Source organism: Pseudophryne corroboree, chromosome 5, assembly GCF_028390025.1.
Source record: "Pseudophryne corroboree isolate aPseCor3 chromosome 5, aPseCor3.hap2, whole genome shotgun sequence".
Classification (NCBI taxonomy): Eukaryota; Metazoa; Chordata; class Amphibia; order Anura; family Myobatrachidae; genus Pseudophryne; species Pseudophryne corroboree.
The window spans coordinates 113625388-113651079 of NC_086448.1; the positions used below are offsets into that span (position 1 = coordinate 113625388).

At 43.4% G+C, this 25692-nt stretch overlaps 1 protein-coding gene across 2 annotated transcripts in view; it reads left to right on the forward strand.

Moving 5' to 3' along the window:
- SPAG6 (sperm associated antigen 6) overlaps window positions 1–25692 on the forward strand; it is a 350667-nt gene that overhangs the window by 313856 nt on the left and 11119 nt on the right. Inside the window, exons 9-11 of one of the 2 annotated variants that reach the window (XM_063921580.1) lie at window positions 8477–8593; window positions 18147–18259; window positions 18580–18668. In XM_063921580.1, the coding sequence (XP_063777650.1) occupies window positions 8477–8593; window positions 18147–18233 (204 nt within the window). In that variant the 3' untranslated portion in view covers window positions 18234–18259; window positions 18580–18668. Of the gene's footprint in view, window positions 1–8476; window positions 8594–18146; window positions 18260–18579; window positions 18726–25692 lie in introns of those variants that run through there. The other variant, XM_063921579.1, reaches the window with a different exon arrangement.

Here is a 25692-nt window from a genome sequence, read left to right on the forward strand (position 1 = left end):
AGCAAATCTCTGACTTACTATGGTTCCAGGTCAATTTAATGGGACTATCTGAGTTGTTTTGTCTATTGATAATCTCAATCAAAATCTGAATGTCGCCATTCCAGAAAATGAGGAGATCATCAATATAACGAAAATAAAGCAAAATGGTTGCTGAAGTTTGTTCAACATTTCTTTCAAGTCTGTGAGTGCCACCTGTTTTTCTTTGCTGCATGTTGGTGGACTAGCTTGTCCACAAGGAAGGGCACCTCAGCCAGTTACTAGGAGGAGTGCCAGGGCAAATCTTGGTTATATATATATATATATATATATATAATCTATTTATTTATTTTCTTTGTTCATGCTTACAAATAACTAGTTGGAAGCAAAATACAGGTCCTCTTTATACTACAGGTTGAGTATCCGTTATCCAAAATTCAAAATCACACATTTTTGGGTCCCCTACTATCTATATAATATATCTATATATACACATAATCTATAATATATATGTTATTATCTCAATAGGGGACCGAAAAATGTGGGATTTTGGATAACGGATACTCAACCTGTATTTGTTGTAAAACACCCCCAAATATATTGTTTTGTGTTTGGCCCCTAGCCTGTTAATAACTTCATCTTGTTGGTGGAATCCCACAATATAGTCGATTGGTTTATAATGCTTTCTTTATCTGATCTGACAAGCTCTAGAGGTTTATACAAACTTTGATATGCATACATGTATATAGTCTGCTACTTTAAAACCTAGTGTGAAACAGCACCAGCTATAACCTCCTTATCCTCACCACACCAGTAATAAATCAAATACTTTTCCTGTTGCTCTGATTGAAGACGCTTGTGATGGTAAATGTACATATAGTACATGTTACTTTATGTATGTATATTACTATCTGCCCCAATTTGGCTCGGGGAAACTCTTCTGTAAGATCTTTCTAAATAAACCCTGCTGTGCCCCCCTCCTTCCCTCTACTTGGCAGGACGCTTGCAGGCTTCTACCAAATAAGCAGCTGGGATTTATTTACCATGATTAAGAAAGCATTTGAAAGTGGATATCTAACGTTTTTTAATATAAACATTTTAAAAGTTTTTTTTTTTTTAAACCTTGAAACCGTTACATTTGCTTCACTTTTATGTCAGTTGGAGCTATGTATGATATTAAATCACTGATCTGTAAGCAGGAACTGCTGCAACCTGCTGGCTAGTGGTCAGTAAAGACATTAACACTTCTGCATCACGGACATCTTCTCATATATTCCCTTATACTCTCATCTTTTAACTCTATCTTAGTCATTTCAGGTTGTCATGGGTTGTGGCATTAATTTAAGCACATAAATAATTTCCCTTAAACAAAGGTTAATATTTTCCGAAGCCTAGTTTATGTATTACAGAAATTAGTTTTGTTATCCAACATTAAAAGGCCCTAAACTGGAGGTGTGAGCTGCGGGTCAAATCACAAGCCACATTCTGTAGATATTTTCCTATAACCAAAATAAGATTTCCCCTGAAGCCAGCCGGAGCCCCAGGAGTGTTTTTCCCTGCAATGTGCTCATACTGCTTTACAGAAATATATTTCAGCCATTTTACCAAAATTAAATGGCTGAAGATGGTGTACAATCACAAGCTGCAAACAAGTCCCCTAGTTCATAGGACTTTATTTGGGCTCTGGCTAGGAAGAGGGGCCACCTTAAAGCATCTTTAAGTGGACATTAACATACATACATACATATGGGGTGTAGTACGGCTGACCGGCGGTCTCCTGACCGCCGGTCAGCTTACCGACGCCGGGATCCCGGCAGCATACCGACGCCGGGATCCCGGCGGGGAGGGGCGAGTGCAGCAAGCCCCTTGCGGCCTCGCTGTGCTCGCCACGCTGCGTGCTCAGTGGCGACCTGCGGTCGCCACGGGTTCTATTCCCACTCTATGGGTGTCGTGGACACCCACGAGTGGAAATAGTCCCTGTTGGTCGGCATGCTGACCATCGGGACAGTGACCCGTCGGGCTGGTGGAGGAGGTCATGTGACTGTCGGTCAGCTGACCGGCGGTCACATGAATACCACCCTACATATGGACCTTACTTGCGTACCTGACCCTCTCCATGAGGGAGAAAATGCTCTGTTCCTGGACTTTCCTGGTAATGTATGATTGCCATCATCTGTGGTGAGCTAGTTAATTGATAAGAAAGGTGTTTCACCACAGGTGATGGCAATCATACATTACCAGGAAAGTCCAGGAACAGAGCATTTTCTCCCTCATGGAGAGGGTCAGGTAGGCAAGTATGATATGGACAGAAGACTGGCACTCCAAATTCATACAAATAATAATGCTGGTGTCATGGACATGGTGATAAGTAGATGTGCGGCACTCACAGGACTTTGTATCTCACAGCATAGCCAGTGTAGAAGGCAGCAGAACGCTGTCACATGCTAGTCGGTCAACGTTTCATTTTAATGATAACATTTTATCAGGACATAACGAAATTTTATTATTAAAATGAAACGTTGACCGAGATACAAAATGTGTGCGGAAGTTTTAGGCCGGTGTGGAAGAAATGCTGTAAAGTAAGAATGCTTTAAAAAAATAGAAGTGTTAATAGTTTGTTTTAACAATTAACAGAATGCAAAGTGAATGAACAGAAGAGAAACCTAAATCAAATTAGTATTTGGTGTGACCACCCTTTGCCTGCAAAACAGCATCAATTCTTCTAGGTACACTTGCACAAAGTTTTTGAAGGAACTCCGCAGGGAAGTTGTTCCAAACATCTTGGCAAACTAACCACAGATCTTCTGTGGATGTAGGCTTGCTCAGATCCTTCTGTTTCTTCATGTAATTCCAGACAGACTCGATTATGTGGGGCCCATAACATCACTTCCTTGTTCTTCTTTACAATGAAGATAGGCCCTCATTCCGAGTTGTTCGCTCGCAAGCTGCTTTTAGCAGCTTTGCACACGCTAAGCCGCCGCCCTCTGGGAGTGAATCTTAGCTTATCAAAATTGCGAACGAAAGATACGCAATATTGCGAAAAGACTTCTCTGTGCAGTTTCTGAGTAGCTCGAGACTTACTCTTCCAGTGCGATCAGTTCAGTGCTTGTCGTTCCTGGTTTGACGTCACAAACACACCCAGCGTTCACCCAGACACTCCTCCGTTTCTCCAGCCACTCCCGCGTTTTTCCCAGAAACGGTAGCGTTTTTTCACACACTCCCATAAAACGGCCAGTTCCGCCCAGAAACACCCACTTCCTGTCAATCACATTACGATCACCAGAACGAAGAAAAAACCTTGTAATGCCGTGAGTAAAATACCTAACTGCATAGCAAATTTACTTGGCGCAGTCGCACTGCGGACATTGCGCATGCGCATTAGCGACTAATCGCTCCGTTGCGAGAAAAAAATAACGAGCGAACAACTCGGAATGACCCCCCTAGTTCTTAATAAATTGGCTATATATGTGGGGGTCATTGTCCTTCTGCAGAGTAAATTTGGAGCCAATCAGATGCCTCCCTGATGGCATTGCATGATGGATAAGTATGTGACTGTTTTTCTCAGCATTGAGGACACCATTAATCCTGACCAAATCCCCAACTATATTTGCTGAAATGTAGCCCCAAACTTGCAAGGCATCTCCAACTTGCTTCACTGTTGCCTGCACACACTCATTATTGTACCGCTGTCTAGCCCTTCGGCAAACAAACTGTCCTCTGTTACAGTCAGATATTAAACATTTTGATATCAGTCCAGAGTACCTGCTGCCATTTTTCTGCTCCCCAGTTCCTATGTTTTCATGCACAGTTGAGTTGTTTGGCCTTGTTTCCACGTCAAAGCTATGGCTTTTTGGACGCATTTCTTCCATGAAGACCACTTCTGGACAGACTTATCCGAACAGCAGATGGGAGTACCTTAGTCCCACTGGTTTCTGCCAGTTGTGAGTTGATAGTACAGCTGGACATTTTCCGATTTCGAAGGGAAGTAGGCATGATGTGTCTTTCATCTGATGCACTAAGTTTCCTTGGCCAACCACTGCATCTATGGTCCTCAATGTTGCCCCTTTCTTTATGCTTCTTTAAAAGAGCTTGAACGGCACATCTTGAAACCTCAGTCTGCTTTGAAATCTTTGCCTGGTAGAGACCTTACTGATGCAGTGTAACTACATTGTATCTTGTTGCTGTGCTCAGTCTTGCCATGGTGTATGACCTGTGACATGAAACTGTCTTCCACAACATCACCTTTTTAGCAGAGTTCCACCCAGTTTTAAGCTTCCTACACAGCTGTTTCTGTTTCAGCTAATTACTGTGTTTCACCCTGCATATGGAAATCATATTATCACCTGTTTGGTGTGTGTGTGTGTATGTATATATATATATATATATATATATATAATCCATAGTAACAGCCCGGCACTCCGCTGTCCCCGTAGGGGTGTCGCTCCGGTGCCCTCCTAGGGCTATGGTAGCCCCAATAGGCAGCAGAGAGGGTGATGGCGGCACTCAGAGTCTTTCACAATAAAGTGAATCAAAAAGCAAAGTGCATTTATTGTCAAGGTTTCGGGGGACGGACCCCCTTCCTCAGGACACTGCAGACTAGTGACAATACAGTGAAAACAACTTAAATACCTCACCTTCCCGGGTCCCGCTGTCTCCCGCCGCGTCCGCGCCGTCCAGTGTACCGAGCCCGCCACTCGCTACCGGAAGTGTGAAAGACTCTGAGTGCTGCCATCACCCTCTCTGCTATATATACAGTATATATATATATATATATATATATATAAAGAGCAAGTAGAGAAATGCGGCACTCAGGATGTTGAAAGAAATCACAAACAGCGTGGATATCAACGTTTAAATCTATTATCAGGTTGTCTTCAGGATAAAGTAACTACAGTATTACTGTATCCTGAAGACAACCTAATAATAGATTGAAACGTTGATATCCACGCTGTTTGTGATTTCTTTCAACCTCCTGAGTGCCGCATTCTCTACTTGCTACATTATCCCTTATGAGGGCACCGGGAACAGTTGGCTAACGTTTTATGGAGTGCCGGTCCCACAATTGTGTGTGTATATGTATATATACTCTTTAACTCTTTTGCCAATACAAACTTCACTATTTCATTAGACTCCGAGTGCCGCCTCATTTGTTCTGCATTGGTATTCTGGGGTAGCCCCCTGGGTGGAAGGCACAGGAGCAAGGTACCTATTGCTGCTACGGGAGTGCCGGAGTTTCATATGTATACATACACACACTTCAAATTTTTTCTTCTAGAGATGTTCGGGTGATTTGTGACAACTGTTACTCAACTATCTGTGCAAAGTTATGGGGTCTAACCTAAAGCAACATCACAGATTATTTCATTTTTCTTCCAAACTACAAAATAAAAAATAATTTGTGGTTAGGTACTGTAGACTTGCACATATGGGGGTAAATTTACTAAGATGGGAGTTCTATTTAAGATGGGATGTTGCCCATAGCAACCAATCAGATTATTATCTTCTAGAAGGTGCTAAATAAATGAGAAGTAGAATCTGATTGGTTGATATGGGCAACATCCCATCTTAAATAGAACTCCCATCTTTTTAAATTTACCCCATGGTCTTGCTCCTTGTGTGGGAGACATTCTATTCATACATGCATTCTGCGATTTTCATAGTCGTTTAACCATGAGGTGGCATTGATCCAGTCTCACACCTCAGCAGAGCCATGTATACAGTAAATACCACTGGCAGTGATCATTACAATTCTGTTCTGTGTTTATTTAAGATATAACTTTATTACCTGTGGGTATTTTATATGTTTTGTGACATCATGTATCTGCTTTTGTGTGAATGGACATGATTTCAGCAAAGCACGATGAATAGCTTGTCAAAATGACTGAGATGCTAAATTGTGCTTCTGCTGAGAGGGTAAGTTGGGTGATCAGCGGCATTTCCAAACCAAATTGATTTTAGTAGGTAGGCTTGTTATATTCCAGACTCACTTTGGGTCTGGGACAGAGCTGAAAGTAAATCCAGGTATAATTTATACCAAACTGTGCGTGGGAAAATGTTCATATTTGTTCATATGTACCTCCTATGCAAGGGTGTAGCTACCACAAGGGGATCCGGTCTGAAGATCGACACTGTCTAGGTCGACCACTATAGGTCGACAGTCACTAGGTCGACAGGGTTTGAAAGTCGACAGGGTTTATAGGTCGACATGTGCTAGGTCGACAGGTCAAAAGGTCGACGAGTTTTTCAATTTTTTTTTTCTTTTTTTGAACTTTTTCATACTTAACGATCCACGTGGACTATGATTGGAACAGTAAACCTTGCCCGAAGCATGGCGAGCAAAGCGAGCCATGCGAGGGGACACTGTGCACTAATTTGGCTTCCCGGTCACTATACGCAGAAAAAGACACCCCCAAAAAAAACTCATGTCGACCTTTTGACCTGTCTATCTAGCACATGTCGACCTAGAAACCCTGTCGACCTTCAAACCCTGTCGACCTAGTGACTGACGACCTATAGTGGTCGACCTAAACATTGTCGACCTAGACACTGTCGATTTGATGATCCACATCCACCACAGGTGGTGGGAGTGCAGCTGCTATGGGGCCCAGAGCTGAAAGGGCCAACTTTCCTTGTCAAATTTACATACTGTAGGAGCCCTTTCAAACGTTTGTTCTGGGGCCTACAATATATGTAGTTAACCCCTGGATCTTCTCATTCTAATGTGGTATAAAATGAACTGGAGGCACTTTATGTCATCATATAAATTGGGAGTACTGTGTTGCATACTGTGTACTGGTAACCTTACAAAGTGACAAAACATGGACTAGGGCTCTACTATGGTCCATGTAATAAACTAGGACACTACTAATGTCCGCTTTATTAAAAAAATATTTTTTATAAATACAAACAAATATAAAACCACAGCACTCGCCACCCCAGAAGTGGGGTGCAATGTCTGCACTCACCACTCATAGGGTGGGGTGCATGTAGCCCCTGGCCACCTACTTAAATATATACAAACAGAAAGTTCAGCACTCACCATAGCAAGCTCACTTATCCTTACAACATCAATAAATAAATGATGGGGGTTTAGTCATGTTAGGATAAGTGAGCTTGTTATGGTGAGTGCTGAATTTTCTGTTTATATATATATATTATACATACATACATACATACATACATACATACATACATACATACAATTGGCTGGCACTCAATGAGAGCAGATAAATCCATGCCCGGATGTCATCTTACATCCACCTGGCAATAGACGATGTATATTCACACTAGGTATGGCGGCACTCACGGGTCTTGTATGATGCAATAATGATCAGGCGACTAGCACCATCCTGCTGGTTAACGTTTCAGTATATTGTATAACCTTTTGTCGGTTCTGAAAAGTTGCACTTGTGACACTGATAATATGCAGGCACACGGAACCAGGGTATGCGTCAGCAGAATATGCAGCTGATCCTAAGAGTGGGTGGAGGCCAGATGTAATTCTCATCACTTCACATTTTCACAACTTGCCAAAATAAGATCCTTTCACCACCAAAGACATTATTATCTTTTCTCTCATGGAATATTGTAATTACTTTCAGAAACACCAGACAGCAGGAGATATTCTTGAGTATATTTGTCTTCAGAAGAATAATTAAGACCTCTCATATGAAGCCTCTCGGAATTGTTAGAAAGGGCTCTCCCATTTAATGGCTTATATTTATGTATTGTATTATATTATATCATATATTATATGCCCTACTGCAGGCATGTCCAAAATGCGACCCTCCAGCTGTTTGAGAAACTACACATCCCAGCATGCTCTGACACAGCTTTAGCATTCTCTGACAGCAAACCTGTGTCAGGGCATGCTGGGATATGTAGTTTCACAACAGCTGGAGGGCCGCAGTTTGGACATGCCTGCCCTACTGCAACTTTTACTAAACATCTTACCTTCAATTTCCAGCTACTCTGTGTTTTTCTGCCATGTCTGTATATGAGCAAGCAGAGTTGATTTATTTTCTTTATCATGTGTACACAAAGCTGTTTCCTACTTCCAACTGCATCTGTAGAGGGGTGGTCTTCAGTATGCTGCTGCGCCGGCCACTCATACTCACCCCTATAGAGGGCTGTGTGACTTCCTAGCACAGCAAGAGTGAACATACCTGCCTGTCGGTATAAACACATGGCTGAAAAACTCTGAAGGAAACCAGAAAAACAGAAGCGGTGTATTTTGTGAAAGTTGGTAGATAATCTATATTAGAGCGTTCAGTATGGAACAATTTGGTAAGATTATATAGGAATGATTAGGCTGTGCTAGACAACCTGTGAATAACTATATCCCTCACAGGGTTCTGCCTCCACAATAAGGATAATAAAGACAGGGCCATTATGAGGGACACTACAAGCATGACCTGTTTGAATTTCTGGAATTCCTGTAAATCCTTCTCTTTGTCTTGGCCAGATGTCTCCTAATTTTCAATTTGTTTGGACTCACTAGGCAAAGAAAGCTCTCAAAAACATCTTGCAGAAATGTACCCATCTACCAGCCCTCGAGCCCTTGCTGCATGACGCTCCACCCAATATACTCAAACACGTGGTTGGCCAGTTCAGCAAGGTAAGATATATACTACAGCAATGTCCATCTTATCATGTATCCTTAAGATAAATTGTTGTGCATTCCATTCATTCCGTTTTCAGCTGATCATTTCTGTGACATTGTATAAAATGTGTGCTCCCGTTCCTACAGTAAAGACTTACATTTTCAAGGAGTTCTACAAAATTGCGCGAAAGTCATAGGGCTATATCCACGAAGCAGCGTCTTTCCAAAGTTGCCACATTTTGCCTGGGTTGCCCGAGGGATTTAAACGGCGATCGCATTCAATATTATTGCCGGTTGAAAACGTGCAAGCAGAACTTATGAAATCGGTGATTTTGAAAAAATATGGTTTAGTAAACATAACTCTAGTGTCGTTTAGCACCATCATTTGATTAAAACATCCCAAGGTCTGTTGTTAGTTATCAAAAATCTTCCTCTCAGTGGTGAGGATAGTATTTAAGGATATGGCTATTTAATATAATGTTATGCACACTGTCTAGTGAATCCTAAATGTGGTCATACAGGTTTTTGTTTTTTTCTGAACTTAAAAACTTTAGGTTTTGGAGAATGATATTCTCTAAGGGCTTCCTGACAGAAATGTCAGTCGGTGCGAAACATTTTAATCCACCTTCATCCAAATCTGTACAGTACCTTCATCTGCTGTCACCAGAGGTAGCATGTGCGTTATTATGTCCTCTTTATATAACACCAATACTTGTCACAGCATTAATAATAAATTTCCTTATTGGATGTATTCATCTTCTGTTCATTGAAAACTTAATTATGGATAAACTTCCTCCAAACTTCCATTTAACTGGAACCCAACCGCCCCCTTTATATTAGTTAGTGCAGGCATTCCCAACCGCGGTTCTCAAGGCACACCAACTGTGCAGGTTTTAGTGATATCCAGGCTTCAGCACAGATGGTTAAATCAAAATAACGGAGGTACTAATTAAGTCATCTGTGTTCAAGCCTGGATATCACTAAAACCAGGACTTAGTGTGCCTTGAGGACCGAGGTTGGGAAACACTGAGTTAGTGGGAGGGTGATATTTTATAAAAAATAATTCAAACGTTTATGTAGAGTTCCTCAGTGTGGAAGCCACGGATCATCCTAGAATCGCAGATTACGAATCCTTGCATAAATGTGACATTTATGTGCACATCCTGCCAACTTGCCCTACATACAAGGTACATCATACTACTACACAAGTGTCAGTTTTCCACATATGCACTGGGCCCTTGTATGGCTCACCTCCCACAGTGTAACTTTCGAAGGAGGCTTGCTGGGACTTGTAATACTGCTACTAAAAACAATATTCTCATTTTTTACACAAGGCTATCAGCCCCCCATCCGCCGCCCTTGGATGGGGGGGACTGCCACGGGCTTCACCCCTGGCCCTTGGGTGGCTGGAGGGCGGGACCCCTTGATTTAAGGGGTTCCCACTCCTCCAGGGTACCCCGGCCAGGGGTGACTAGTTGGGTATGTAATGCCAGGGCCGCCGGGACCACAATAAAAGTGTCCCCCGGCTGTGGCATTATGTACCTGGCTAGTGGAGCCCGGTGCTGGTTTAAGAAATACGGGGGACCCCTACGCTTTTTGTCCCCCGTATTTTTTGAACCAGGACCAGGCGCAGAGCCCGGTGCTGGTTGATGAAATATGAGGGAACCCCTGTCATTTTTTTCCCCAAATTTTTTCAACCAGGACCGGCTCAAAGAGCCCGAGGCTGGTTATGCTTAGGAGGGGGGACCCCACGCATTTTTTTTCTGCTTTTACACTAAACACACCCTTTCCCATAGATAACCATGCACAGATCTCACTGATCCGCGCATGGTTATCCAAACTCGACTGGAAAAAGCAGGTCTATTTTTTTGCTGCTTTTTTTAACGATTCGCAAAAAAATAGACCCGCACTCGAGCACTCAGAGACTAACACCCAAATAGGAATGAATAGTGAATACCCGTATTGTATGAAATAACAGCCGCGTTTGACCGATGGTCTATTCATTCGTATTTCAGAACTTTGCCGTTAAATCCATTACGAATAGACCAGACACTGCCGAGATTTGTGCTTAGTGAATTCCCGGATTGGGACTTTGAAAAAAAAAACACAAATCGGACAAACTCGATTTTTTAGTAAATATTGGCCCTTGAGTCCTTTTGAAGAAAGAGCACTATATAAATAAAATAATAATAATTATTATTATTAATATCTTTAATGGCGTTTTCCTGGCCATAGTCTTTGCTGGTGGTCACAGTCTTGTTCAGCAGACCAATAGGTCAGGCCTTTTCCTGTATACTTTCAAGAGACTACTAGAGCTTTACAACCTGGTACTCCATAAACGTCTCGTTACAGCATTTCAGTCACTACACGCCTGCAGGACTCCATCCCCATCATTCCTCTCCTAGATCTAGATGCCCGACCTCTTTCCAAATACGTCAGCATTGCCCTCTGTGATTCTAAGGGAGCGAATGATCTCGTTTGCATTACAGATCTGAAACATATTAATTATTTTAGTCTCAAGATTACTATTTACCCCAGATAATCCTCATGTTTATCAGTCCATGTTTGTCCACGGCATATGGACATATTTCTGTAAGTTTTCAGACCATGGACTGCTGATACTTTCCTACATAGATTATGGTCTCTTTTCTTTGGCAGCTTTGACTTCATGAGCTGCTCCTTACAGAAATCCAAACCTTGGTGTCTTCCAAGCATTTAGCGCAACATGCAACTTAGCCGTAAGGAACAGATGTATGGATACTTATATGACTGACATTACAGCAGCTGGCAAGCCCCTGCTTATAGTGGGTGAGCACCCTTGTCCTTCATCAGTATCATTTTGCTATTTGAGTAGAGGCTGTGATTTTAACGACACTTTTGTGGATGAGGTCATCAATGAAATGATTACACACCTATGAAAACTTCTATTTTGATGATTGCTCACCTTTGACCTCTAAGCGCAAAGGAGCACTTTTTAGTTTCATGACCAAGTGTATTTTAACATTTTTGCTACGTGCTGGTTATACAACAATAACTATATTTGTTATCCTGTATATACTACACAATGTTCTATTGAACGCTGAGTGAAACTGATCAGTCAGCCAGAAACTGTTCTTAACAGTTCCTGGCTGTCCTGTGGAGTCCCAGACTGTTAATGGCTGCCCAGCACTCAGCATTGTATGGTTGCCAATTATATGCACTGTAAAAACGCAACAAATAGGAACACGTCTTGCTCCAGTCTACCATTAAAACAAGGTGGGTATTAATCGTTTATTATGTAGCTGTCAATTATTATTATTTTTATTTTATGCCAGGAATGCAGCCTAGAAAACATTTACATCATTGAGGTACTGCATGCTTCAGTTATGTTACATTTTCCTAGCTAAGTGTCTGCCATGAAGTGCCTTAGTGATGTCCCTTGTTATGAGTGATTTGATTGGCTGCATTGTCATGGGTATTGAGGCCACAAAATGGCTGCCTACGATGTGTGTGGATGGGTTGCACTTTGTTTTTGTTTGTTTGTGAGGTATGTTTGATCACCTAATGATTTATTTTACATAAGAAAAACCTTGTCTGAAGTATTCTTGAACCGATGCTTTAATGCTACTTAAAATAATTAACTGCAGCTACAATATTCTCTGTAAAGTGCTGTGTAATATGTGTGCACTATGTGAATAATGTATGTAGTGTATAATAAAATACGGGGTCTGGTTCTGAGTTGCCGCCCAGTGCCGATGTTCGCATAAATTATCCAGTTTCTTTGCGACTGCGTAGAAAGTAGTAGCAAAACCGATTGAGCTGCTCTGAATCTGGAACATCATGGGTATTTCTGGGCGATAACTGGGAGGTGGCTAAACAGAAGCACGAAGATATTCCATCTGATGGATGTGTTACGAGAGTGATGCAGGTGTGTCACAGGAATGGTTGCCAACTTTGGGGGAGAGTTATGAAGCAGTGAAAAAAATGGAGATGTGGGCCAGTGAAGAAGTTGCCCATAGCAACCACAGCTCCTACCTATAATTAATAGAATGTACTTAATAAATGGTACCTCAAAGTGGGTTGGTTGCTTTGGGCAACTTCTCCACTCATTACTCTGCTTCATACATCTCCCCCTCAGACACTTAATCGTGTACATTAGAGGCCATACTCTAACGGAGACTCCGTACTGTACTGGTGCACGTCCCAATGTTGGATGCAACTGCAGCCAAATAAAGTGGGCATCACAGTCCTCGCGTATTCAGACGCATACTTGTGCACCAGGGGAAGGATTTATACCAGTATTAACATAAAGTCACAGATGCAACTACGGCAATAGACACTAATGCAGTCACAGCAGCCTACGACTCAGTACCAGCCCCTATATGTGATCTGCCCACACCAGCAATATACACTGAAGAAAATACACTTTTTCTATACAGCATGCCCCTACTATAATATTATGTACATTACATTGCTGCTCAGGGATCGTGGCACGGCTTAATATCCTTGTGTACAAAGACAGAAAGCTTCTCCTGTGCAATTTGTAGGTAGGCTCTCAACAGTGAAAACACTGTGAAGATTTAATGCTTCCCTTAACACAAAAATCTCGGCTAGGTTTCCCGTTTTTAATGAGGCACTGAATGTTATGAACTTGAAATAATTGTAGGTCTGCTCACATGCACACTCCACACAAGTGGAATGCCGCCTCAGGGCATTACAGGCCATGAAATAATTTTTTTAATAAAGAAAGATGGGATATTAAAGGGCTCTTTTTGTCTCATTAGGTAACAGCAGACCACAGCTGCATAGAACGTTCTAAATATAACGTGAATTTATAAAGTGGCTTTCATCCAATCTGGCTCCCAGGGAGCTTTGCATTATTGGATGCAGACATGCAGCCACACTTGGGGTGGAATCCCAGACCGCAGTTGTGGCTTTCCCAGTTTACTTTATAACCTGCAAAAAGGCTGGTGGCGAACCAAAAAACATTTGTAATTATTACATCATTAACGTTTTCTCAAATCTGTGTTCTCCTCCATGCCATCAGAATGTCCTTACATCAGCAAAACTGTAACTGCAGTAGGGACATGCATTATATGGAGAAGATATTAACTTGTTTTTTTTTATAGTGTCTATTAACTGTGTGTGTCTGAGGGGCCAGTAGTAGACTTTTCTCTCTCCTTTTTTTCTTTTTCTTCTTCTGGTCAGAGTTGAGGGAAAACAGATTGGTCTGAGGTACAAATGTGTTCCAGGGGTGCAATAAAAGTCAAACAGATTTAGTGATAGCAGAAGTTGTAAAACACAGGCACTAGATAGGGAGATAAGTTGTGCTGAGGTCGTAAAGATCTAATTGAGGTATTAGGCAAATAATCAGGAGTGTGTGAACTCGCAACCTGTGTGTGTGTGTGTGTGTGTGTGTGTGTGTGTGTGTGTGTGTGTGTGTGTATATGTATGGCACAAAGTGCATACAATGCTCAGCTGTAACCACAGAAGGGTTAACGAAACAAGTTATTTAGTGACCCTCTCAGTCAGCCAAAAATACTCTGGAACCACTCATTGCTGCATTCTTTCCTTCATTAGGTATAAACCCATATCTTTGAAATATGTAGATACAGGGCACTCTGTTATACTTGGTATTATCCAGTACACATTCATAATACCCAGCCCTAAACTACCCCCATTCACTATTTCACTGCACAAATATCAAGTTACGAACTGTGAAACTCCAAAAATGACTGTCTTTCTTTCTGATACCTGTTTGCTCTGAGTAAAATAAGAACATTTTATGTTGGTTGTATTTTTCTTTTCTTTTCCTAAAACCTGCAGAAAATAAATAAACAGTCACACAACGCAGCCGTATATTGTCAGCTGGTGAGCTAGAAGCATACGCTACGGCTCATGCATTTCGGTCTGTCTCCAGATTGACCTTTTCTCCATTTTCAAAGTATAGTAAGAGACGGTCTTTGGTTCAGAACCTGATGGACTCTACAATTGTCATTAAATTATTATTGGTCATATGTGAAAGACACTGTGTGTATGGTGCAATATGATTCTTTGAGGTTTAGAGGCATGTTTATTGAGATGATTCCTCGCGTAAATCATATGGAAACTCAGTGCAGTATTTATGCATCATGCCTCCTTGAGAAAAGCCTAAGGCAGGAGAGTTCTGAGATATCGCCTGTGTAAGGCAAGTTAAAGCTGAAGACCAGAGTCCCCAAAATTTCCAATGGGGGCTGTGGTCTGGGACAACTTACTAAACCCTGAAAACATTACATTGGACCCAATAGTGAATGCTATCTGTGGATGGAGTAGAGTGACAGGTGGTTAATTTATTAAATGTATTCTTTTTAGAGTATTGTTGATGAAGTGCTTGGGTACAGACATAAAATATTCCTAAACAAAGTCAAGATTTACAATGGGGAGTCAAACATTAATTATACTAATACATGTACCCTGAAATTCATTGTAACTACCAATAGCTGTATGTCATTAAGAGCTAAGAAAATCTTAGACTTTTCATGTAGAAAGGTACCTTAGACACTACAATCCTTTGTATATTTGTCAGGTACCTCATATCCTATGACTGCAAACTCATTCCCTTGTGTACATCCGTGTGCCTGAAAGTGCAAGGACTGAGACGCCCACTTATAGTGGCACGTGTTGGGGCTGGGAGACCGGCACAGGGGATCCTAGCGGTCAGCTACCGACCCCAGGATCCCGGGAGCAGAATGCCGGCGGGGGGGGGGGAATGGCGAGCGCAACAAAGCCCCTTGTGGGAATAGTGCCTGTGGGTCTGCATTCTGTGTGCTGGCATTTTGACTGTTTGGGATCCTGGCATTGGCATGGTGAACGCCAGGATCCCGAGCGTCGGTCACATGACCAGATCCCGTAGTAATACAGATTGGTTCTTCCTTATATGCCATCATCTATCACACCAACGAAACCTGCCCCAGCCCTATGGCAGGGGCAGTTTCTCTGTGTGACTATGGCTTCCTATACCGGCTACTGTGCGTCTCTGAAGGCAGATGCTTGCATTGACACACGAGCAAAACTCCCATCACTATTCCCATTCCTGACACTGTGCGCCTGGCTAGCACTCTGTGTAACGCATGCGACGTGCAAGGTTTTAGGAAGTTTGTGCATGCGCAGTTGCAAAACATTGCTCCACTAATTGAATGTCAGGATTGTGTGTGGCTCTGAATCAGGCCTTTTGTGTCTTGTGCGTTATCACACATGTCATAAAATACAAGTAAATGCAGGTGAGCGCAAGGTGGAATAGATATAAATACATATAAAAAATATAATCTAATAAATAGAAATGGCATACTGTTTATATTGCGTAAAAATACTATTCTGTTCTTTTGTTTGTGTACTTACAATAGCAAAATCAATTGTTATACTTTATGGATAGTCTAATAATTTTGTTGCCCATTTACTTAGTATTTAGTAATTCAGAATAATATGTAAAGAAAAGGACCATGAAAGTTAAGGGCCCCATACACTACAACGATAATGCCCTATTTAATCCGATTTCGACCTTTCGGGCCAATAAATCGGATGGAAAGTGGGAAATCGTATGTGTTTTACATCCGATCCAATCCGATGCGCGGTCCTTTGAACATCGGATCGGAGCCCCTAGGTCGTTAGTGCTGCACTCCTGATATATCGGATCCTGCAGGCATGGCTCGGATCGCATAAGATAAATGATAAGATAAGATGCAAAAGAACCGCATATGATGTAGCCTATGCGATCCTGCCGCCCGGGAGGCTGCCAGGCGGTTCAAGGGAAATCTTATGCAACATGAGGGTCTGACATGTTGCTGTAGTGTATGAGGTCCCTTAGGAAAGATTGGAGTGATGGCTGTGTCAGTGTAAACCATGAACAATACACTTTAATGTTTAATGTACTGTATGATGAATGTTGTGGTTTAAACAAATTCTATATAATACTTTATCTTCTTTTTTTTTTTTTTTTTTTGTATCCTAAATGTGCATTTGTCCACAGTTATATTCTGTCAAGATTCTGCCTCATTTAGATTTGGGAGTAAATCCAGCAAAAAGTTTCCAATTTGCACCCTGGCAGAGCATGTTGAGATGCAAGAGGTGCTGGTGTATTTACTGTTTGTACAGGGAAAATGCTGCCAGCTTTTGCATGTAGCTAGGAAGTGGTATTTTTTCCACTGTACCTTCCCAACTGTAAATTTTGTGTGCACATTTTACTCTCACCACCTTCTATCTTGATTTAAGTATAACTATGAGGGGTCTATGTATTGTTTATCTGGTCTTTTCAGGGCTTGATAAGTAGGGTTGGATCGCTTTGGGGGAAAATGGCAGAAAACATAGGGACTACGGTTTGCAGGAGACATCTGAAACATTTCCACCTGGTTTTCTCTGGAAATTGTAGTTAATAAATAGGCACCTGTAAGACGTCCAGGCCTCATTTATTTGTGTTTTTGTAATTGCAGCCTCCGAAAACCATCATGTTCTAAATCCTACCAGAAGCTGTTACTGTAAAACTGAAAGTGGATTTTAAATACCGTAGCAAAATTCGGAAAGTATTATAAGAATGGGCTGTAAACATACATGATGTTACATATTGTCCATAAGCGCTCAGGGTCTTAGAACAAAGTATAGTGGATTGGTTGCAAGCTACATTCAGTAACATTAAGCACTCCCCATCTTCCAGTCTTTTCCAGCTTACAACCTTCAGAGCCACTTACCAGCATTTAATGCCACATATGTACAGGCTTTTTTATAATGTGTTTTGTGTGTAGTTAAGCTTGATGATGATAATGATGATAATAATAATAATAATAATAATAATAATAATAACAGTAATTGGCAAATTGTGGCTCTCAATCTTCTGAGTGACTGCATAACTGTACTTGTTATGCTGCCTATAGCAAGGTATTCCTGGGCTTTAGTTACACAATATTAGGCACGACAAATGCTCCTACATTGCTACATTTACAGGTGTGCCATATACACAGACATTGGTCTTAGAACAAGTGCAATGCACAGATACATTGCAATCTGGATCAGTCATTGGCTAGTGTTGACTAGCATAGTATGCCGACACAGTACTATTGTTAGTTATAGCATTATGACCGTGACGGCACTACAACTTTCAACATAATGGTAAAACATCATGTTTAAAGTTATAGTGCCAAAGCGATTACAATGCTTTAACTATAGTTAGCTCAGTGTTGGAAGACTGGGCTCCACACTACTTGCCGACATTGTTACCGTCACATAATTAACTGCCTCCTAGTCATGGGTTAGTTTCAGGGATGTCTGGTGTCTGCCTGATAAACCCCATTGCATTGCTCAGCCTGGGGCCATGTGAGGCCAACTCGTAAACTGATCCCGTCATTCAGTGAACAGGGATAGGCCCCAGTGCGGCCTGCACTACAGCATATGCATTGTTTGGTAAGCTTCTTTCTTCTAAGTGAATGTCTTTAACATGCATACACTGCAGGTAGCACGTCACCTTTTCATGTTGTATTCATACTTGCTTTAGCCTGAATCTCATTTTCTGTCCTGCTTTCTGATGTTTTATTTCCTTGTCTCTTCTTTCATTTTCTTCCAGCTTTTGATGAGCAGACTCTTTATGTCTGTGCTGTCCTTCCTTCTTTCATCTGCATGGTCTCTATTCTGTACCTCCCTAACAATGTGACCTATACAACATGACATGATAACTAGGTGAGGTCTCAACAACTGTTTGATGTGATGACATTGCCTGTACTTTATTACTGCTCGTTCTGCACTGTCAGCGGATCTCGTTCTCTTCCTGCATTTTCATGTCTCTGAACCATAAAACGTGGAAGCCTCAGGGTCTCTTTTCTGCCTATTGTCTGTGCATTTCTGATCATTTAGAAATGTCTCTCTATATTTGTAAATGTGTTGACATTTTCAAGCTCTAATCCCGTGTGGTATGCAATGGCACTTTGAAGTTAGACCCAAGGTAGTGTCTGCATGCATTGTTCCAAGCAGTGTTAAGATTTTCTGCTATTCATTCAAAGGTTCTTCCACATGACAGCAAAGCAAGGCGGCTCTTTGTAACAAGTGGTGGACTTAAAAAGATTCAAGAGATCTCGGCAGATCCTGGCTCTCCGCTCCAAGAGTACATCAACACCATCAATAATTGTTACCCGGAGGAGATTGTCAGGTAGAGAAATCTGTGTTCTTGGTAGTGTACATGATAGCACCAACCTGGAAGTAAAAATTGGAGACCTAATGGGCCTGCTTCTGAGATGGGATGACAGCAAAAAAGAGCAAGTAACTGTGCACCGGGACAAACCATGTTGTGCTGCAAGCAGCGGAGATGCATGCAGGGTGAATATTGGCTGCTTTTGCATGCTGCCCTCAAATATAAATTTCTCTGCAATTTTTAAATCTGCCCCTCCTTCAGTGCAGCATGGTTTTGCCAAGATACTTTGTTTGCTTTGCTTCCACGGAATCAGGCCCAATGTGGCTGACATATACTGTATATTCTGATGCAAAATATGTTTTTTTGGGAGAATTTGCTGTGATGGATATATCCACATTTCTCATATTCTAATTCCTTAATCCACATACTCAAATGTTCATTTTACACATAGAAATACTTGCCTAGCTGCAGCATATGTCCCCTGTATATAACCAACCACTCTCCCATCTGGCAATGTTATCCCTAGATACAATGGAAGAATATGCAACCGTCTGAATCGGTCTGTCTAACACTTTCTCTCTCTAGATGGATCTATCTATCTATCTATCTATCTAAAATCATATGCTCTGTACTCACCTAATTACACTTCAGATTGTATTTAAATTCAGGGTATGTTGGTTCCAAACTATTTTAATCAGTTGTCTAGCCAGCCAACTACGTCAAATGGGGAAATGAAATAATCCGTGATAAAGCTTTGTTAGTTCAAGTTAACTAAATGCACGTATCACGCCAAAATTCTGCTTATCACCTGTATTCACGCTCCCATTTGTCGCACAATGCAATTAGAAATATTCAAAAATAGAATTTGCATGATAATTCTTGCCGGCAAAACAGTGAATAGTCTGGGTGAAAATGGGGATTCTGCCTGTACCTCCCCAAAAAGGTAAACTAATATAGGAGAACAATATAGAAGTCTACTAGTGGTCATAATAAAAGTTTTTGGGGTTCTTAAAATGGGAAGCAGTCAAAATTCCACAAGTCGGGATCCCGGCAGTCACAATTCCCGACGCCGGAATCCCGACATCTGGGGAAATGCCACTGCCGGAATACCGGTGACACAGGCTATTCTCCCTCTGTGGGTGTCCACGACACCCATAGAGGGAGAAAATAACCTGTAGCGAGTGCAGCGAGCCTGCAAGGGACTTTCTAGTGCTCGCCCAGCTGCCGGCATTCTGACGAACGGAATGCCGCTATCGGGATCATGACAGTCTGCATCCCTTCCGCTGGTTAATCGTACGTATCCACTTAAAATGTGTCAAATGACTGTCATATGTGTGATTCTAAAACAGTGAAAAATTATAGAATGCAAGTGTTTTTCTCTTATTAAACTGGGGGTGCATAAAATACAAATTATAAGGCTTTCAGATCGCAATACCGGGTCGCACCCTGGATTTGGAAACGGGTCCTTCCTGGGTGCGACCCGGCATTGGACCCTTTCACATTGGCTTCCCAACCCGGCAATATGCCGGGGCGGGTTACCATCGCAGGTGGGGGGGCAGAGGTGGCGCTGACAACATCGGGGGCGCCTGGTGATCAGAGCATCTCCTCTATAGTGTGAACGGGTCTCGGGTTGCATCGACCAGGGTAATTAGTTCACACCGTACCTGACCCGGTAATAACCCTTGTTAAACCCTTCTTTTAAATCAGGTTGAAATACCGGGTCCGGCGACCCGGGAAATTGGATCTTACACCTTTCACGCTGCACCTCGACCCGCATCGACATGGCAATATACCGGGTCGATAGCGGGTTATTTGTGCAATGTGAAAGGGGTACCGTAGGTTTTTGCTAGTAGGTTTTTGTGTCATTCTAATTCAAAAATTCAAAGTGCCTGATTAGTCATTAAGGGGTTCTGAACCAAGTCCCGACATTTTTACCTTTAAAATAAGGATTTTCACCCGCTCAGGAGGTGGTGAAAATTAATTACACCTATGGAGAACTATCATGCATAATCTTTTGTGCACAATAGCCACGTCTTCGCAAGTTGCGATAAAAGCCTGTTTCTCTAACGTCCTAGTGGATGCTGGGAACTCCGTAAGGACCATGGGGAATAGCGGGCTCCGAAGGAGGCTGGGCACTCTAGAAAGATCTTAGACTACCTGGTGTGCACTGGCTCCTCCCACTATGACCCTCCTCCAAGCCTCAGTTAGATTTCGTGCCCGGCCGAGGTTGGATGCACACTAGGGGCTCTCCTGAGCTCTTAGAAAGTTATAGTCTTAGAATTTGTTATTTTCAGTGAGACCTGCTGGCAACAGGCTCACTGCAGCGAGGGACTAAGGGGAGAAGAAGCGAACTCGCCTGCTTGCAGCCGGATTGGGCTTCTTAGGCTACTGGACACCATTAGCTCCAGAGGGATCGACCGCAGGCCCAGCCTTGATGTTCGGTCCCGGAGCCGCGCCGCCGTCCCCCTTACAGAGCCAGAAGCAAGAAGATGGTCCGGAAAATCGGCGGCATGAAGACTCTGTCTTCACCAAGGTAGCGCACAGCACTGCAGCTGTGCGCCATTGCTCCTCTCACACACTTCACACTCCGGTCACTGAGGGTGCAGGGCGCTGGGGGGGGCGCCCTGAGGCAGCAATAAAAACACCTTGGCTGGCTAAAATACCTCAATATATGGCCCCAGGGGCTATATATGAGGTAAATACCCCTGCCAGAATTCCATAAAAAACGGGAGAATAGGCCGCGAAAAAGGGGCGGAGCCTATCTCCTCAGCACACTGGCGCCATTTTTCCCTCACAGCTCGGCTGGAGGGAAGCTCCCTGGCTCTTCCCTGCAATTCTACAGTACAGTAAGAGGGAAAAGAGAGGGGGGGCATTAAAATTGGCACTGTATACAGTATATTATATAAAAGCTATTAGGGACATAACTCAGTTAGTCCCTGTATATATATAGCGCTCTGGTGTGTGCTGGCATACTCTTACTCTGTCCCCCCAAAGGGCTTTTGTGGGTCCTGTCCTCGTTTAGAGCATTCCCTGTGTGTCTGCGGTGTGTCGGTACGGCTGTGTCGACATGTTGAATGAGGAGGCTTATATGGTGACAGAACAGAGGCCGATATATGTGATGTCGCCCCCTGTGGGGCCGACACCAGAGTGGATGGATAGGTGAAAGGTATTAACCGACAGTGTCAACTCCTTACATAAAAGGGTGGATGACGTAACAGCTGTGGGACAGCCGGCTTCGCAGCCCGCGCCTGCCCAGGCGTCTCAAAGGCCATCAGGGGCTCAAAAACGCCCGCTCTCTCAGATGGCAGACACAGATGTCGACACGGAGTCTGACTCCAGTGTCGACAAGGTGGAGACATATACACAATCCACTAGGAACATCTGTGACGTGATCCAGGCAATAAAAAATGTGTTATACATTTCTGACTTTAACCCAAGCACCTCTAAAAATGGGTTTTAGGTTTGGGGAGAAAAAACAGGCAGTGTTTTGTTCCCCCATCAGATGAATAAATGAAGTGTGTGAAAGCGTGGGTTCCCCCGTTAAGAAACTGGTAATTTATAAAAAGTTACTGATGGCGTACCCTTTCCCGCCAGGTGGATAAGTTACGCTGGGAGATATCCCCTAGGGTGGATAAGGCGCTCACACGTTTGTCAAAAAAAAAGGTGGCACTGCCGTCTTAGGATACGGCCACTTTAATAGGTACCTGTTGATAAAAAACAGGAGGCTATCCTGAAGTCTGTATTTACACACTCAGGTACTAGACTGAGACCTGCAGATAGTGCTGCTGCAGCGTGGTCGGTGACCCTGTCAAACAGGGATACTAGTTGGAAAACATAAAAACATATTAAAGACGTCGTCTTATATATGGGGGATGCACAGAGGGATATTTTGCCGGCTGGCATCCAAAATAAATGTAATGTCCATTCTGTCAGGAGGGTATTAGAGACCTGTCACTGGACAGGTGATGCTGACTTAAAAAGCGCATAGAGAGCCTTATAAGGGTGAGGAATTATTTGGGGATGGTCTCTGGGACCTCGTATCCACAGCAACTGCTGGGAAGAAATAATTTTACCTCAGGTTTCCTCACAGACAAAGGTACAGTCCTTTCGGCTTCAGAAAAGCAAGCGGGTCAAATGGCGCTTCCTTTCTGTACAGAGACAAGGGTAGAGGGAAAAAAGCTGCACCAGTCAGCCTGTTCCCAGAATCAAGATTCTTCCCCCGCCTCCTGTGAGGCCACACCATGACGCGGGTGCTCCACAGGTGTAGCCAGGTACGGTGGGGGGCCGTCTCAAAAATTTCAGCAATTAGTGGGCTCGCTCACAGGTGGATCCCTGTTTCTTTCAAGTAGTATTTCAGGGGTACAAGCTGGAATTCGAGATGTCTCCCCCCAGCCGTTTCCTAAAATATGCCTTGCTGACAACTCCCTCAGGCAGGGAGGCTGTGCTAGAGGCAATTAATAAGCGGTATTCCCAGCAGGTAATACTCAAGGTGCCCCTACTTCAACAAGGACGGGGTTACTATTCCACACGGGTTGGGGTACCGAAACCGCATGGTTCGGTGTGACCCATTTTATATTTAAAATCCTTGAACACAAAAATTCAAGTTCAAGATGGAATCGCTCAGGGCGGTTATTCCAAGCCTGGACGAGGGGGATTACATGGTATCCTGGGACATCAAGGATGCTTACCTGCATGTCCCCATTTACCGTCCACGCCAGGAGTACCTCAGATTTGTGGTACAGGATTACCATTACCAAGTCCAGACACTGCCGTTTGGACTGTACATGGCACCGAGGGTGTTTTATCAAGGTAATGGCCGAAATGTTGATACTCCTTCAAAAAAAAAAGGGAGTTGTAATTATCCCGTACTTGGACAATCTCGTTATAAGGGCGAGGTCCAAGGAGCAGTTGGTAGTCGGGGTAGCACTATTTTGGAAAGTGCTACAACAGCATGGTTGGATTCTAAACAGTCCAAAGTCACAGCTGGTTCCTATGACACGTCTACTGTTCCTGGGGATGGTTCTGGACATAAACCAGAAATAGTGTTTCTCCCGGAGGAGAAAGCCAAGGAGTTGTCATCTCTAGTCAGAGACCTCCTGAAGCCAAAATAGGTAGCGGTGCATCATTGCACGCGAGTCCTGGGAAAAATGGTAGCTTCCTACGAAGCAATCCCATTAGGCAGGTTCCATACAAGAACTTTTCAGAGGGACCTGTTGGACAAGTGGTCCGGATCGCATCTTCCGATGCATAGGCTGATAACCCTGTCTCCAAGGACCAGGGTATCTCTACTGTGGTGGCTGCAGAGTGCCCATCTTCAAGAGGGCCGCAGGTTCGGCATACAGGACTAGGTCCTAGTGACCATGGATTCCAGCCTTTGAGGCTGGGAGGCAGTCACACAGGGAAGAAATTTCCAGGGACTTTGGTCAAGTCAGGTTATTTCCCTACACATAAATATTCTGGACCTGAGGGCCATTTACAATGCCCTGAGGCCGGCAAGGCCTCTGCTTCAAAACCAGCCGGTACTGATCCAATCAGACAACATCACGGCAGTCGCCCATGTAAACCAACAGGGCGGCACAAGAAGCAGGATGGCGATGGCAGAAGCCACAAGGATTCTCCGATAGGCGGAAAATCATGTGTTAGCACTGTCAGCAGTGTTCATTCCCGGAGTGGACAACTGGGAAGCAGATCTTCTCAACAGACACGACCTCCACCCGGGAGAATGGGGACTTCCTCCAGAAGTCTTCCAATAGGATTGTACACCATTGGGAAAGGCCACAGGTGGACATGATGGCGTCCCGCCTCAACAAAAAGCTATAAAAGATATTGCACCGGGTCAAGGGACCCTCAGGCGATAGCTATGGACGCTCTGGTAACACCGTGGGTGTACCAGTCGGTTTATGTGTTCTCCCCTCTGCCTCTCATACCAAAGGTACTGAGAATAATAAGAAGGCGAGGAGTAAGAACGATACTCGTGGATGGCCAAGAAGAGCTTGGTACCCAGAACTTCAAGAATTTATATCAGAGGACCCATGGCCTCTGCCACTCAGACAGGACCTGCGGCAGCAGGGGCCCTGTCTGTTCCAAGACTTACCGCGGCTGCGTTTGTCGGCATGGCGGTTGAACGCCGGATCCTGAAGGAAAAGGGCATTCCGGAGGAAGTCATTCCTACGCTTACTAAAGCCAGGAAAGAGGTTACAGCAACTCATTATCACCGCATATGGCGAAAATATGTTGCATGGTGTGAGGCCGAAAGGGCCCCAACAGAGGAATTTCAACTAGGTCGATTTCTGCATTTCCTGCAAGCAGGAGTGACTATGGGCCTTAAATTGGGTTCCATTAAGGTACAGATCTCGGCTCTGTCGATTTTCTTTCAAAAAGAACTAGCTTCAGTACCTGAAGTTCAGACATTTATAAAAGGAGTGCTGCAGAGTCAGCCCCCGTTTGTGCCTCCTGTGGCACCTTGGGATCTCAACGTGGTGTTGAGTTTCTTAAAATCACATTGGTTTGAACCACTAAAAACCGTGGATCTGAAATATCTCACGTGGAAGGTGGTTATGTTATTGGCCTTGGCTTCTGCCAGGCGAGTATCAAAGTTGGCGGCTTTGTCTTGTAAAAGCCCTTATTTGATTTTCCATATGGATAGGGCAGAATTGAGGACTCGTCCCCAGTTTCTCCCAAAGGTGGTGTCAGCGTTTCACCTGAACCAGCCTATTGTGGTGCCTAGGCTACTAGGGACTTGGAGGACTCCAAGTTGCTAGACGTTGTCAGGGCACTGAAAATATATGTTTCCAGAACGGCTAGAGTCAGAAAATCTGACTCGCTGTTTATCCTATATGCACCTAACAAGCTGGGTGCTCCTGCTTCTAAGCAGACTATTGCTCGTTGGATTTGTAGTACAATTCAACTTGCACATACTGTGGCAGGCCTGCCACAGCCAAAATCTGTCAATGCCCATTCCACAAGGAAGGTGGGCTCATCTTGG